We start from the raw sequence: 14,220 nt of genomic DNA on the forward strand, positions 1-14,220 counted from the left end.
CCAGTGGGCTCCTCTTTATTACAGCCTTGCAACTGCACGCAGAGGAAATGTACCATTTAAAACCCGTGGGTTTTACTGTCTAGATATCCCTTTGTTTCATGTCTTGGGCAGAGGCCTTTTTACTTAGCTTCATTTCTTTCTTAAATTTGGGCCTAGTAAATGACACTGTCCTGTCCTCAACAGCATCTTAACATTTTGGTGACACTGCTTGGAGTTGGTATGGGCAGGACAGGTTTCATGCCAGCTGCTCTGCCTTATTCAGCATTATCATTGCTGGCATAATGTGAAGCTAAGGAGTTTGAGGAATTTTTTTTTTTTTTTTCCAGAAATGTTCCTATTCAGAGAAGGCCCAAATGTAAAAGAAGAAATATATTTTGGAAATAAACTGTAAAGTCTACAAGACAAAGACTAAAAATCAACTAAACCTTAACTCGCCTTTGCTTGCTTTCACAAAGAGCTTTGGAAAAGATCCTGCTTTCAGTTTTGAACTAGGGAGAAGTCCCATATACAAATTTTCTACATTTCTTCCTTTACACAGCTTGACAAAGGAAATTGTGGCCTGGGGACATGGCAGGCTAGCACGATGTTTCACATCATGAGACTCCTTTTCCCACTTAATTCCTTCATGTTGAATAAAAAGAGGTAATTTTCAGACATTAAATTTAGATTAAGTCATGACTGGTAGTAAAACCAGTTTGATCTCATAATAAATATGCCTTCACCTAAGTGAAAACAATTAGAAGATTAAATGATTCTTAAAAGTCAAACAGTACAGAGTTATACAATAAACTGTAGTGGGAAACAGTGACCAGATAATGAGAGATTTGGTTTCCCAGACTCAAAAGAATTACACAAAATAAAGCAAACCTAATCTTTTAAGAGATCATTCCCTAAAACTGGGTCAGAAAATGTTGCCTCCCTCTGTCAGCAGGTATTAAAACTGAGAAAATCCTTCCTGATAATAAAGTATTTAACAGGATTTCATAGGAGAGAGAAGCACACCAGAAGACATTCAGTTAAAATTAGGAATGCTCATTGATTTACTTTATCCAAACCACCAAGGGTTGGTCAAGACTGTTCAAGATACTTCATAAATTCACAGAGATTTCCTAAGTATGTAGTTTCTCACATCATTTTTATATTAGGAGAACAGGATCTGAGTTGGACACAATCATCCTTGTAAAAAAGCCAGCCACCTTTCTGTACTACTTTTACCAGTGCCAAGAGGCGAAGAGATGTTTGTGTTTCCAGGTTGAAGTTAGGTGCTGTTTTCTCAGGCATGAAGATGAGCTCAACGAGGTCAGCCAGAACCAACTTGGATTTGTTTCAAAAAGCCAGCGTGAAGGAGGATGAAGTGTTCCTTCCAAGATGAGAATGGCAACTCACCTCTAATTGGAGCACTAATGACTCGCCTTTGGCTATTCATTTTCTAACCATAGGATTGGAAGCCTCTCTGCCAAGAGAGGCTGTGCAGTCTCCATCTTTGGAGGTTTTCAAGACCCAACAGGATAAAGCCCTGAGTAACCTGGGTTGGTCGCATAGCTGATGCTGCTTTGAGCAGGAGGTTGGACTACAGACCTCCTTAGGTCCCTTCCAACCTGAGTTATTCTATGATTCTATTATTTTCATCCATTTTACATCTATCATCTTTGGCTTCCTTCAGATATCAAACTGATAAAGACTAGGTTTGAAAGTTTGTTTTTATAAAGCATGGCCAGAAAAAATTTGCGAGTTTAACTGCTTTGTATGACTGAGACATGTGACCCAGACAGAAAGAGGTAAAAATCTCTGTATGAGATGAAAATATCATGATAGCTCTTCAAGGAAAAACAATAAAAAGGGTGAGAAATGACAAGTCTTTTGAAATACATATCACAGGCCTATATGCATTTGCAAAACAAACTGGAACTGCAAAATAACTACCAAAACAGGTTTATAGTACTACAGCCTCCAGTGTCCTGCATAATAAGGGCCAAGATGACTTTTGGGCATAGTCTCCACTGGCTGCAAGGTTATATATCATACAGTCTAAGCTGCTCCTTCATGTCTCCTTCAGACATCTCTCCAAATGTGTCACTTTTTTCCTTCATGAGCCTGAAGATGGCAGCCAGCTGCTCTCTCTGAACCCTGTCAAAAAAAAAGGAGAAGTAGGAATAGCCAGTCCCCAGAAGGCACTTTGAGCAAGAACACCATGGTCAAATGAAACACAAAGCCAAAAGGAGGTCATTTTACAAGCCTTACTGGCTGCAGGAAATCTGCCCATGGGAGATAAGAAAGAGACAGCCTCTGGTTCTCCTTCCTCCACCTTCCCATCTATCCAATCATCCCGCGCATCTCTCTGCAGTTCTTTAAATATGGAGTTAAAACAGACTGCTGTAACACTACCTTTGGAGTTCCTTAGGGCTTATCTATACTCAAAGTTTCAAGATAACTCGACATGTGGAATTTCATAAGACCAACATGTCCCAATTTAGCAGACTCCATAATGAAACTGGATTAAGCATCATCAGCACAGTGCCCTTTCATTCTGTAATAAGAGTATGTAGATACAGAGTAATTCAGGAATAGCTATTAAATTTTAAATGTGTACCCTACCTGAAAACTAGAGACCAGACTACCTTCCAGTGTGGACATGACTTTAATCAGCCACTGGAAGATAAGATCACAGACAGAAATTTGCTTTGATTCGAGAGTTCATCTGCCAGTGTCAAATGGTGAGATGGACTCATGTAGCCAGTCCAGCAACAAGATGATCCCTGTGTGGGCAGAGGCTGACCAGTGGACCATCTAGCTCAGATTTCCATCCCTAGAAAGTCCTGTAGTAGATGATTAACTCCTTTCTCCCCATAACAGAAGATATCCTGATTTTTCCGTAACCTGAAGCAGTTAACCATTGTTGTATGTCCTGCAGCACAAAGATTTGTATCTGTCACAGGGCTTTATTTGAGGAAACTTTATAGGAGGGCTTATATTGGTCATACATCTACTGATCATCACTCAGGGATACAGAAGGGTGGGCAGCACAGGAGTGTCACTTGTTCGCAGGTAGCTCATGAACTGATGCAACAGTCTGCAAAATCCTCTTTTAGGGCAAAATGAATGTGCACCTTGGCTCCAGTCAGAGCTGGCTGTGGGCTGGTACGTTCTCATTGCTGGACTCTACCTGATTGGGGTCAGACTGCAGTATTGCCTAGCACACCTCATATCTGACTCTCCTGTGTGAGATCAAAAGAACCAATGAGGTTGTGGTGCTTTATGGCTGTAACAAAGGAGCAGCAGTTTCTAATACTTCAAGGCTCATTTTGCCCTTACATGACTGTGGGGCCGGAATTCAGTGATAACTTAGCAGCTCAGAGCACAGATCTGCCGCAATCCCAGCTCCTCCTGCTTGTTTAGCTTCTTTAGACCTCCCGTGGGCTAGAAAGACAGACTCTGGCTTTTACTTCCACATGGTCACCCTGTCAAGAGTCCTTTGTCCCCATCACAGACAGCTTTCCACATAGGACTTTAATACACTGTAATTAATCCATTTAAATGCAGGCCATTATTTAACCTGGAGTAGTCTTCCTGCAAGTCCTGTGTGGACAAGCTATTAGTTGTTCCACTAACAGGAGGGATAGAAATACCTATTGACAGGCAAAATGAGGACACAATCTTTGCTTGAAAGAAGAGAGGACAGCATCAACACATCAGAAGCAACCACACCACAAACAAGATCAATGGAATGAGACAGTCAGGAACGAGCAGAGGAGCCTTCACGTGCTGAGCTTCTGCGGAGCGGGGCTCTGCATTTTCCCCTCTCCTGGACTAAGCCCCAGCAGAAGCAGGAACAGCAGGCTGTCCTCCCAGCACTGTTGCAGCAGGCAGGGCAGGAAAAAAACAGATCCTGGCAAAAGAAAGCTCATTTGCCAATTCTTTTCTATTGCAATTAAAATACAATTGTCCTAAGGCCAAACATATTCTGATAATGATGTGGGATCTTCTGGTTACGAAACCTCTGGCTGTAGGCTGTCAAGCGCCTGGATTTGTCTGTCTCTTCTGTAATTTGTTGTGCTCACATGAATAGCATCCAACTGCCCTTTCCAGACAAGAGGAAGGGAAGCATGGTCATTAGTGATCAATATTTTATTTTAGATCACTGCTGGGCACCAGAGGGCATGTCTCCAGTCTGGTGTGGAGAAATTCAATACACAGCTTTGCCTCACGTGTCTGAAATGCATGCCAGCTGGGAGTGCTCCACACAGGTCTGCATCCCTCGCTCGTTATTTCACAGACATTAACACTGCTGAAACCTCCCCAAAGGCCCATTTCCTTGTCTCTAAATCTCCAAAATCAAGATCACAGAAAATATTCACTCAATTTTTTTAAGCATGACATCAATGCATTTTGGCTCTCCCCTCAACTTTAAATATCATGACTGTGCGTTTGAAAAACACAAATAAAAAAGAGCTGTTACTGCTGTTACTTCTCTGTGCTACATCATCTACGACAAAGGGAGAGAAAAACAAAGGTAAAGAGAGAAAAGAGCCTGGGAAGGAAGAGGAAGGCATCAAAAACATGAAACTGATTTCAAAAAGGAGCTTCTCCTGTCAAAGGTGACCTTGCAAATCAACTTTGTAGTGCTCCAGCTTGGGGTTTGGTTTTTTTTTGATGATTTTGAATCAAACCTACCCCATTCACAAGTAAAATCATTCTCTCTTCCCATAAGTGCTGTCCTCAAAACTACTTGGATTTAGGATGTCAAACAGGATTTTACTTATTCCTGACAAAATAGATGAATTAAGGATTTTCAAAGCAGTCTAATTCTTCTTGATAGGCAATTGAATTTGCATACTTAACTCCCTTAGGCTCTTTTTAGACATTTCAGTCCAAGACTTCTACAATTAATGGAGGTTTGGGGCAGTGAGCCATAGGTATGTTAAAGGTGATCTCCGTTTCAGGAACTGCTAGGCACCCATGTTCACACCAGCTGAAATCCTGGGCAGAGCTCTGCCTTGGGAATGTTGCTAATTGTTCTGCAGCCAAACAAGACCAGGATCCTGCTGCAACACTGCATTGCTCCAGCAGAAATAAGGGAAAATCCCTGATGTTCACCACTGATCTGACTCTATTGTTAAAGAAGCCAGTGGAATCATTTATGGGGTAAAAGGCATAGGAGGGCAGAATGTACCTCTAACCTAAAATCCAGATTTTCAACACAAATCTCTTGAGAAAGAAGTTACAAGCTGCTGGAGGCAGGGAGAACAAGCACAAACCAAATGAACTATTCAAAGGTTTATTGGACCAAACAAAGGCAATTTTTACAGATTCAAGCCACTAGAATTACAGTCCTTTGTATAAGAGCCACCATCAGATACAAAACAAACAAACAAAACAAACAAAAGTAAAAAATACCCAGACAGCCATTTGAGTTGAAGAAATAGTTTGACTCGCTGCCACTAGCAAAAATCTGGACTCAACTATAGACTTTGCTCGATGTACATATTGCCATGTAACTTAAACACAATGTACATAAGGCATTCTTTGCATAGTTGGGTGCTCGGGACACAGAGTCAGCCAGCCAGCACCAAGGGGACACAGCAGCTGTACCAGCGGGATGTTGAAGCAGAGGATCCAGATGTGCCTAAATTCATATGCAAACCACTGAACACGCTTGCAGTTGTCGGCTGGGAAGGGGCAGCCCAGCCTCTTCTAAAGCTGAAGCCTCCTGCTGTTCTTTAAATGAGCCCTTTTATTAAGAGTTTGCCAACCCCAGGTGCTGGAAAGGACAACTGTGTACAAGGTTTCAAGTATTGTCTGCATAGGAATTAAAAAGGGGAAAAAAAAAAAAAAAGCAGCCTGTTGGGTTTCCGATATGTTTGCAGCGTTAGCCAAGAGGCAGTTGTCCGGCAGTGAAAGAGAAACTTTGAAGGACACATCCCCACCCAGCCTGATATTTCTACATCGCTAGAGAACTGGGACCCTCTTCTCACTCTCGCAAGCCAGCTGGGTTTGATTTGAAACCTGCTATGTCTGAAGCAGGTATATGTGCCCAGCCAAATTCATCTTCTATATGTGACAGAGCTGAGGAACAATGCTGAGCTCTGGCTCCAGTGGACAAGCCACAGGGCTAGCAAGAGAAGAGGACACTGGAACAGCAAGCAGGCAGAGGAATGGGGAGAGTGTCTCTTCCAGGACTCCCACTATCTCATTCTGAGCCAGAGGGAACCCCTGATGCCATAGCTACCTCCTTGGGTCTCTCCTCTTGGGAACTGGAGTAGGGAAAAGTGAGAATCCAGATATTAACAGCAGCCAAAGTGTGGTCTCCTAAACTTCCACCACAAGCAGAACAGCTAAACTATCAATCTTCATCACTTCTAGAGTCTTCTGTCTACCTACAGAATCAGCTCTCTGCTAAAATAACTACAGAAGCAAGATTTGAGTCAGTCCAGCTACCATCTGCCATCCCTCACTTGGATCCCACTTTAGCCCTCCACCCCTCAGAATAAAGCAGTGTTATACAACTTGAAATCACAGGCAGTTCCCACCCTCCAGCAATAAAGAGGAGTTTGGCCCCAGGAAGCAACATAGTCTGGTATAAGGTCCAGGCTGGTCTGGGAGAAGAGCTATGGTTCGCTCACCCCAATAAAGGAACAACACAGATTTCATGTCAGGCCTAATACATGGTAATGAACACAACTAATAGACTCGCTGCATATTTAGTGTCCAATTTGGGTTCTGTCTGGGGGAGAGGGAGGAAGGTTCATCCCAGCCCCCCAAACACAACTCAAGTCACTGCTTGGGCCCAGCCCCAGTCCATGGAGCCACACAACAGGATCTCCTCAAACTTGACACCACAGGAGTTTTTGAAGAACTCAACTTCAGACCAAGAGGGGATCCCAAGTTTTGAGGGTTTATGGATTTCTCTTATGGGTGTGTTTGGTTGGTTTTGGTATTTCTCTCAAGCCTTTAAAGATGCCAAGGGATGCCTTTAGGAGGAGGCTAGGGACAACTTCATATAGTCTTCAGTTCTGCAAAGAGAAACAGGGAGAGAAGAGAAATCATTTCAGTCATTTCACCCCTCAGGTTGGTTCATTATCATTCACATAAATGAGCAGGGGGAAAACTCAGTACGTGTGTGGGGGGAAGGCAAAGCAACTTCCCACCTCAGGGCAGAACAAGCCACTGTTGGCACACCTCATGCCTCTAAGGAGGAGGCACTTTGCTTCATCAACTGCAGCAGGATAGTCAAACCCAATCAGAAGTGTAAATCATTTCACCTGGCACCAATCTAAGTTACAACCTTTCTGACCTACTGATGAGAGCTGAAGCCCACCTAATTGGAAGCCTTCATTAGCTCCAGGGGTTACCACCTCACTGTCCTGTGCAGAGCCTCCCTGGGCTGCTGGCACCCTTGTCCAGCCCAGATCCCTCTTCTCACCTGAAGCCAGATGAGCCAGGAATGAGTACCGGTTTCACAGGGCAGTGTGCCTGAACAGGTCGACCTTTCTCAGTCCTCCTACAGCTGTGTCTGTTCAAGGGAAGAAGGCAAAAATCCCAAGACTCTCTGCAGGTCACAAGGCTTCCTTTTGATGGGAAGCTCTCCCAATGTCCCAGGGAAGGAGAGTGAGATCATTAGATGTGTTTTATGAGTGGGGACATCCAGGCACTCCCTGAGGTCTTGCAGCATGTTGTTAGCAGAGCCAGGGCTAAAAAAAAAAATGTGTTCCCTTGTTCTCAGTCTGAACCTTTCAGACACTCTGCCCTTACTGCCCCAGCATTTCTCATGGCCCAACCATCCACGGCGGGAAACACCTGACAGTAGGCTGGGCAGCTGCCCATGGACACAGAGACCTGCACTAAGGTAAAGGGAAGCCACAACACACATTGCCTGGGTACTTACAAACACTCACAGATGCACCCCAGCCTAATTCATCCTGGATTCAAGAGGGTTCACTGTTCACAGGTGACACCTGAACCCCATTTGAAAGTCCCCTACTCCTGCCAGCCACAGCATGAAGGCAAGTTACAGCCTCATTTCTTCCTCACTCTTCTGCAAAAGGTTGCCTTCTCCAGCAGCCTCATAAGTGCAGCCAGCGACCCGGATCCCAGATGGGAGATGCAGGGTGAAGCATCACGTGGGACCGAGGTTACTCAAGCAACACTGCAGAGGCTCAGTGGCCGGCCCATTAGGACAAAGAAAGGAAATTCTCCAGAGTGGATAATCGCTCTGCGGGATTCGCAGCACCGAGGATTGGATCATCCTGCTCAAGTCACGCAAGCATAATCAGATTTCACGCGTGAGGGCATAAGCTTGTTGCCACGGGGGCCCAGAAGGAGAGGTCCCCTCCAGCATGCTGCAGTTGGAGCGGGGAGGGATGGAGGACATCAGGGAGGGTGGAGGAAGCTCAGTTGCAGCCTGCAGCCCCTCACAGGGATACTCACCTCCTGGACAGGGCCGACAGCTGGGGTGAGATGATCTTAAACCAAGCACGAACTTAATAGAGGATGTCCGTCAGAGCCATAAATTCCCCATCTGCACAGCAGGGATACCCTTTTCTGCTCCTGGAGCAAGCTGTGAGGGGGATTAGACTAAAGAGCATAAGGCAGTCCATCACTGGGGACATCAGGGCCATATAAACCCCCAGGCTGAGAAGCTCTGGCACTGCTGCCGCGGAGCCTAAAAGACTTAATTAGCTTGGTATGGAGGCTGAGAGCTTTGAACCACTGCTTATCCCTGGCTCTTCCCTCCTTTCCATTCACCTTGGATGATGAAATCAACCTGATCAGCATGCTTTCCCCCAGCAGCACATCAATCAAACCAGGTTAGGGTCTTCTTTTGCTGGAAGCCCGTATCCTTTCTTCAGATACAGATTACCCAAATATCTCTGCTCTGGCCCAAGCTGAGGGCCAAGTCAGTGAATCGTACGATTTGTCAGCTGGACATGCTTCTGTGCAAGGAACAGCTAGAGAACAAGGAGCTCAGACAAGAGCAGGTCCTGGATTATGAGGGAGGCTCAGGTACTGAAGGTCTCAAAAGACCATGCTTCTCCTGAAGCATGGAAACTGGGAGTCCTTCTGGTGGCCTCAGAAGCATTCCCCTCAATCCAACTCAGCCATGGCATTGGCACAAGGCTTCTTGCCTTTGAGAGCAGACAGCATCCCAGCACTGACAGACGGCGTGGGCTGGTGGCATTCCCGTGTGCATTTATCCCTCGTGTGCAAAATCCACAGCAGGTCAGGAAATCCTGTAGCCCCTCCATAGACTATAGCTTTCCAAAGGAGTTCAGACCCACTCTAAGGAGATCCCAGAGCATCTTGCTGCAACCACCTCTGGTAATTGCTTGTGCCCTTTTCAGGAATAGTTTCACTCAGAAAGCTGATTTTCAGAAGCATGGAGCATTCCCAGCTCCTTCCCCTGGCAGAGAGGTAAGGTGCTCGGCTTGTCGGGACCATCAGTCCTCTGGTCTGAAATCCTGGCAAGGAGGGCAGATAGCAATCTGGCTCCAGACAGGCTAGGATTGACCCTTGAGGATCAAGAGCAGTGAAAAGCAGCCCTGGGCAGATCCAGCAATGGGTGGTCAAGCTCTCCCCAGGGGATGGTCCCACCACCACTGCTTCCCATTTCTTTACCATGGGGACAGCTACCATGTAATTTCTGGTAGTGACCATAACCCAGTCCTGTCCAGGATCGGGGTATTGCAGGAAAAATATGAAGAATGACATAATAAATCTAAGCTTTCCCAGTGGTCCTAAAAGTGTGGGCCAGTTGCTTCAGCCAATAGGGTAAAACACAGAAAGAGAGGACTTAAATGCAGAACAGGGAGAGACAGTCAGTACTTAGAAAAGAGAAGAGCGGGAGAGTGAGACGTACCAAAGGGAGCTTCTATCAACACAAATCTGAAATTCCTCCAGCAGGACAGAAGAGTTGAAAGGTGCACTCAACCTTGGGAAATACCTAGTGCTCCTCAGGAACACCAGGAAAGCAGTTGAGACTGCTGGAGCCTGCATGGACCAGGGAGCGCAAGTCCCATTGCCTTTAGGATAGGGGCCAGCGAGAAGTCAGTGGGGTCGGGGACTGCGTCACCCCCTGAGCAGACCTTGCCCACTGCTGTTTCAAGGCAGAAGCCTCCCATGTTTCCCAGCCACAGCAGCAACAGCTGAAAAGGCCAGAGCACAGCCGGGAAGGTGGCTCAAGCTCCCAGCCAGCTCAGCCAAGAGGCCACAGTCGCTTCCTTCAGCCCTGTGCCCATCCCCTTGCAACACTCCTGACACCCCCGGCCAACACCGCAGCAGTAGGGAAAGCCATGGACGGGCCAGCCTGCACTTTCCTCCATCTCTCAGTGTTTGTGCTCCAGCTCGCTGTCTACCAGTTTGCACCCAGCCTGGTGTGATGCCCTGATTCCCTGCAGCCCTTGGTCTCCCCTGGCCGCAGGGGAGCCGCAGGAGAGGCAGAGGCAGGCTCCCAGAGAGTTAGCAGATAGAGAACGGCAAGCTGCCCATGCCGCACAGGATTAAGCGGAAGCAGATGAAGACAAGTTGTGAGCGTTGGGTGAGGGAGACGCAGAGCAGCAGCCACAAGCTAGGACAATTCAGGACCTGAGCCAAAAGAAAAAACCCAGGAGCTCAAGCAGAGTTGCTGTCTGATCTGAAATCTCATGCCAGGGCAGGCTCAGAGACTCACACCCTGCAAAGGCTATGGGGGAGCTTGCAAAAGTTTCCTCTCCGGTACAGGAGGAGAAGACAGGGAAGGGGCTTCCTGGCCTCCCCTTCCCTGGGTTTCTGAGGCAGGCATCCTAGTTGCTCTGTTTTTAAAGCTGCTGGGGACTCATGACTCAGTCAGATGCTCTATAAATAGGGCCAGAGCTCAAGTCCACTGACATCTTGTAGGTCAGAGGACATTTTCCCTGGGGATATGGTGGCAGGGAACAGCACTGGGCCACCAGGAGACTCCCTCCTCATACAAGTGGAGTCTGGCACGTACGGAGGGAGCATCAGAGCAGGGGGAGCTCAGGAGGGACCCCCAAACACACAGTACCCCTTTCCTACAAGAGGCAGGTGGGAAGAAAATGTGCCTCACGCGCTGGGTGTTTTGCAGCTGGAAGCAGCCTTGCCCATGGTCAGTGCCACCCCTGTGGCTGGTGGCTGCAGTGAAGCAGTTGCCAGCCTGACCTGAAGAATCCCATGGCCCTAGGCTTCGCAGTCCCTTGCTGCTACTCCTCCTCCCTTAGCCCAGGACGACTATCGTGCTGCAGAAGATGAAAAGCAAACAAATAATAAAACCCCAAAGAAAGCCCAAACTTACCAGCTTCCCTCATCCAAAAGAAGCACCATGCTGGACAGGACAGGACAGGACAGCAAAGCCACTGGGTTGGGGGGGTGAAGATTAGCAAAAGAGAAGGGAGGAGAAAGAGGCCCAGATCCCATGCTATACAGAGGGGGGAGCAAGCAAGCGAGCCAGGGCTATGTGATGGCAATGCAGGGGGTGGACAGGGACAGATGCTGATGGAGAGCTCTCCCGAAATGCAACCTCCCCCAGCCCAGTCCCACCCACTTATTTTTGGAGGGCCAGTAGTGGAGATGTTCAAAATAGGTCAAGGTCTGTCAACACAGTCGTTAAACCCCTGCAGCTGCTTCCTGCCCTTGTGTGCTCCAGAGTTGTCACAAGCATTGTCTCATTCAAACCCAAACTTCAGCACAGTTCTCCCTCAAGCCACAGCTGCATCCCCACATTGGTCTGGGATGTCTGGCAGAGCAGGGAAAGGTCTCTCCTCTCTGCCATTCCCTAGAGCCAGGGTCCCTCCAGGGCACCCTGCCTTGCTGAAACTCCTGGGTCCAAGCCCAGTTTTATTCAGTGCCTCGTAACCAAGAGGTACTCTGAACCCAGCTGGGGAGGAGACAGGTTTCCATTGCTAAATTACCACCAAGAAAAGCACTGAGCATGAGATTTACAGCCATCCAATTCCCCTTGCATGAATTCCAACTTGCAGTCAAGCCCTAGGCTTAAATCTAGCCTGGATTCAAGCAGTTACTCCTCAACCCATCCGTGGCTGGCCAGGAGATGTGAGGAGAGGATTGAGAGGCAGGAGAAAAATCTGCTGCTACAATGGGTCCCCTGGCTGCAGGAACTGAGCCCACTAGCCAAGGAAACTTGGCAGCCATCCCTACCTTCTCCTCAGTCTTACACAGACTAGACTGCGGTCTGGGGGATCACCTGCTCCATCCATGAGTGCACCTGCAAACAGCAGAGCGTGTCTGAGCAGTTCGGTGCCATTCACTCAGACCCTGCTCAAGGGGTCTGCAAGGGTGCCCTAGCTAAGGCCCCATGGGGCAGCTTCTGGCTCTCCACCCTCACCTCTTCCTAAATCCCAGAAACAAGAGAGAGGACAGAGAGGAGAAACCTTTCCACAGACCATCAGGTGGGATCTGCTCTCCTTTCTCCAGCCAACACACCTAGCAAAGAGCAGCAAGGACAGAGCACAGACAGCTCAACCCCTTGGCATCACCGAGGCCAACCAAGACTTGGCTGGGACCTGCTCTGCCTCACGGAAAGAGAGAACTGAAAGCAGAGACCCAAGGGGGTCATTTCTCCTGAATGTTTTCTCTTTTACTGTGTCTGGAGCCTTGTTGCAGCTGTCAGTGCTCAACAGAGTCCTGATCATACTCCTCTCGAACTGCAAAAAACCCCCACTAACCTCTTTCAACCTCAAGGGAGGTTTGAAGAGCAGCTGGCAGAGACCACTTCAATCCATCCATGCGAGCCAGGCCCTGAAGGCACACTGAGGAGCCCTTCCTCATCTGCACAAGGTGCCCAGCCAGGACAGCAACACCTAACAGTCGGCCCTTGTGGGCTGTGTCTCATGCCGACACAACTCAACCCTGTCTGAACCGGGGCAAGCTGCACTGCTACAAGTCATATTTCTCAGCGTTAACGAGTGCTTTGCACCATGGCAGCTACAGTTGGCAATAGATGGCCAAAAGCCTCAGGTGCAGAAGAGAAGGATTTGGGAAATACGCTGTGCTGGCTTGAGTAAGGGCTGCATCCTTCCCCTGCACTCTTCCCCTTCCTGCCCAGGCTATTTTTCTCCCCCAGGGGAGCAAACGCTACGTGCTTCTGTTCTAGAAGTACTGGTGACCCACCAGGTGTGATCAAGCACAACCACCACCTAAGCAGATGTATTTGCCAGCTAGATTTACTGTCCTCCTCCCTCACTGAGCAGTCCCTCTATTTTTTTAAGACTGAAGTAACCAGAAGCAGGAAGTTGCATCACTCAGTAAAGGTCACATTCCTTCCCCTTTTAGTCCAGATTTAGCACCAGTTTGAAGCCACAAGACTCAAGTGAATACTAGGCAAGACAACCACAACTTCTGGGGTGATGCAGGTTAGAGCAGAAGTGGGGCTTTCGTTAAATAACCCAATCTACTGCATGCCTGTCCTCTCCTATCTGAAGTCCTATAGCTCTTCCTGGAAAAGGCAAATAATTCTTTCGATGGCACCTCCAAAATTAGGGGTCCCTAAATTAAGACTCATGGACTAGTGATCAACACAACCAGTAGCCTCAAGGGGGTCTGGGAGACCCGCTTGCATTTTTGGAAGGTTGCTTACAAGCTGCTTCACACAGGAACCTGTTGGTCCATGGGAAAACTGGAGGAGTGACAGGGCTAAAATCAAAGACTAAGCCTGTCTCAGCTTCAGCAACACACCTTAGGACTAACTACCCACTCACTCAGCAGCCCTAATTTTCCAAATCGGTAAACAGAAGTGGTTGTGGGATGTCCAACTTCAGGCATCCAAGATGGAAGAGGTGAGCATCCGAACGTGAGAGCCCCCATTCCCCCCGAGCACTCATGGAAAGTGAGATGGAGGCAGAGGGGAGCGGACTTATTAATCTGTTATGAGGAGGGAAGGGGAGGGAGGTGGTGAGGGAGGTGGGACAGGCAGTCAACTGCAGCTCAGAAACAAACACTCCCCCAGAAAATAAGACCCAAAAGCAAAAAAAAAAAACCCACCACATTAGCAGATGTTACCAGTGGTACCACTACTTCTAAGAAACAGTGTGTCCTTACCAAAAAGATTTGCAAGAATGTTTGTGGCCGAGGACCTAAGGTACTTGCTACAGAGATGTGAGATCAGAGGTCAGCTCAATCCTGCAACATAAAGGTGGCAAACCTGGGTCACAGCAGATCAGCAGCATGGTCAGGGTGCACGGAGTCAGGGAGAGGGACAGGACTGCCAAGGGA

At 47.8% G+C, this 14,220-nt stretch overlaps 1 protein-coding gene across 4 annotated transcripts in view; it reads right to left on the bottom strand.

Moving 5' to 3' along the window:
* Nucleotides 1-14,220, bottom strand: part of MXRA7 (matrix remodeling associated 7) — a 31,502-nt gene continuing 17,282 nt past the window's right edge. For 2 of the 4 annotated variants that reach the window (XM_052807575.1, XM_052807571.1), the window contains one exon: nt 1-2,127. In XM_052807575.1, coding sequence (XP_052663535.1) covers nt 2,013-2,127 — 115 coding nt within the window. In that variant the 3' untranslated portion in view covers nt 1-2,012. Of the gene's footprint in view, nt 2,128-5,261; nt 7,011-14,046; nt 14,128-14,220 lie in introns of those variants that run through there. The other 2 variants (XM_052807574.1, XM_052807572.1) reach the window with 2 other exon arrangements.

The sequence above is a fragment of the Harpia harpyja genome, chromosome 14 (assembly GCF_026419915.1).
Source record: "Harpia harpyja isolate bHarHar1 chromosome 14, bHarHar1 primary haplotype, whole genome shotgun sequence".
Classification (NCBI taxonomy): domain Eukaryota; kingdom Metazoa; phylum Chordata; class Aves; order Accipitriformes; family Accipitridae; genus Harpia; species Harpia harpyja.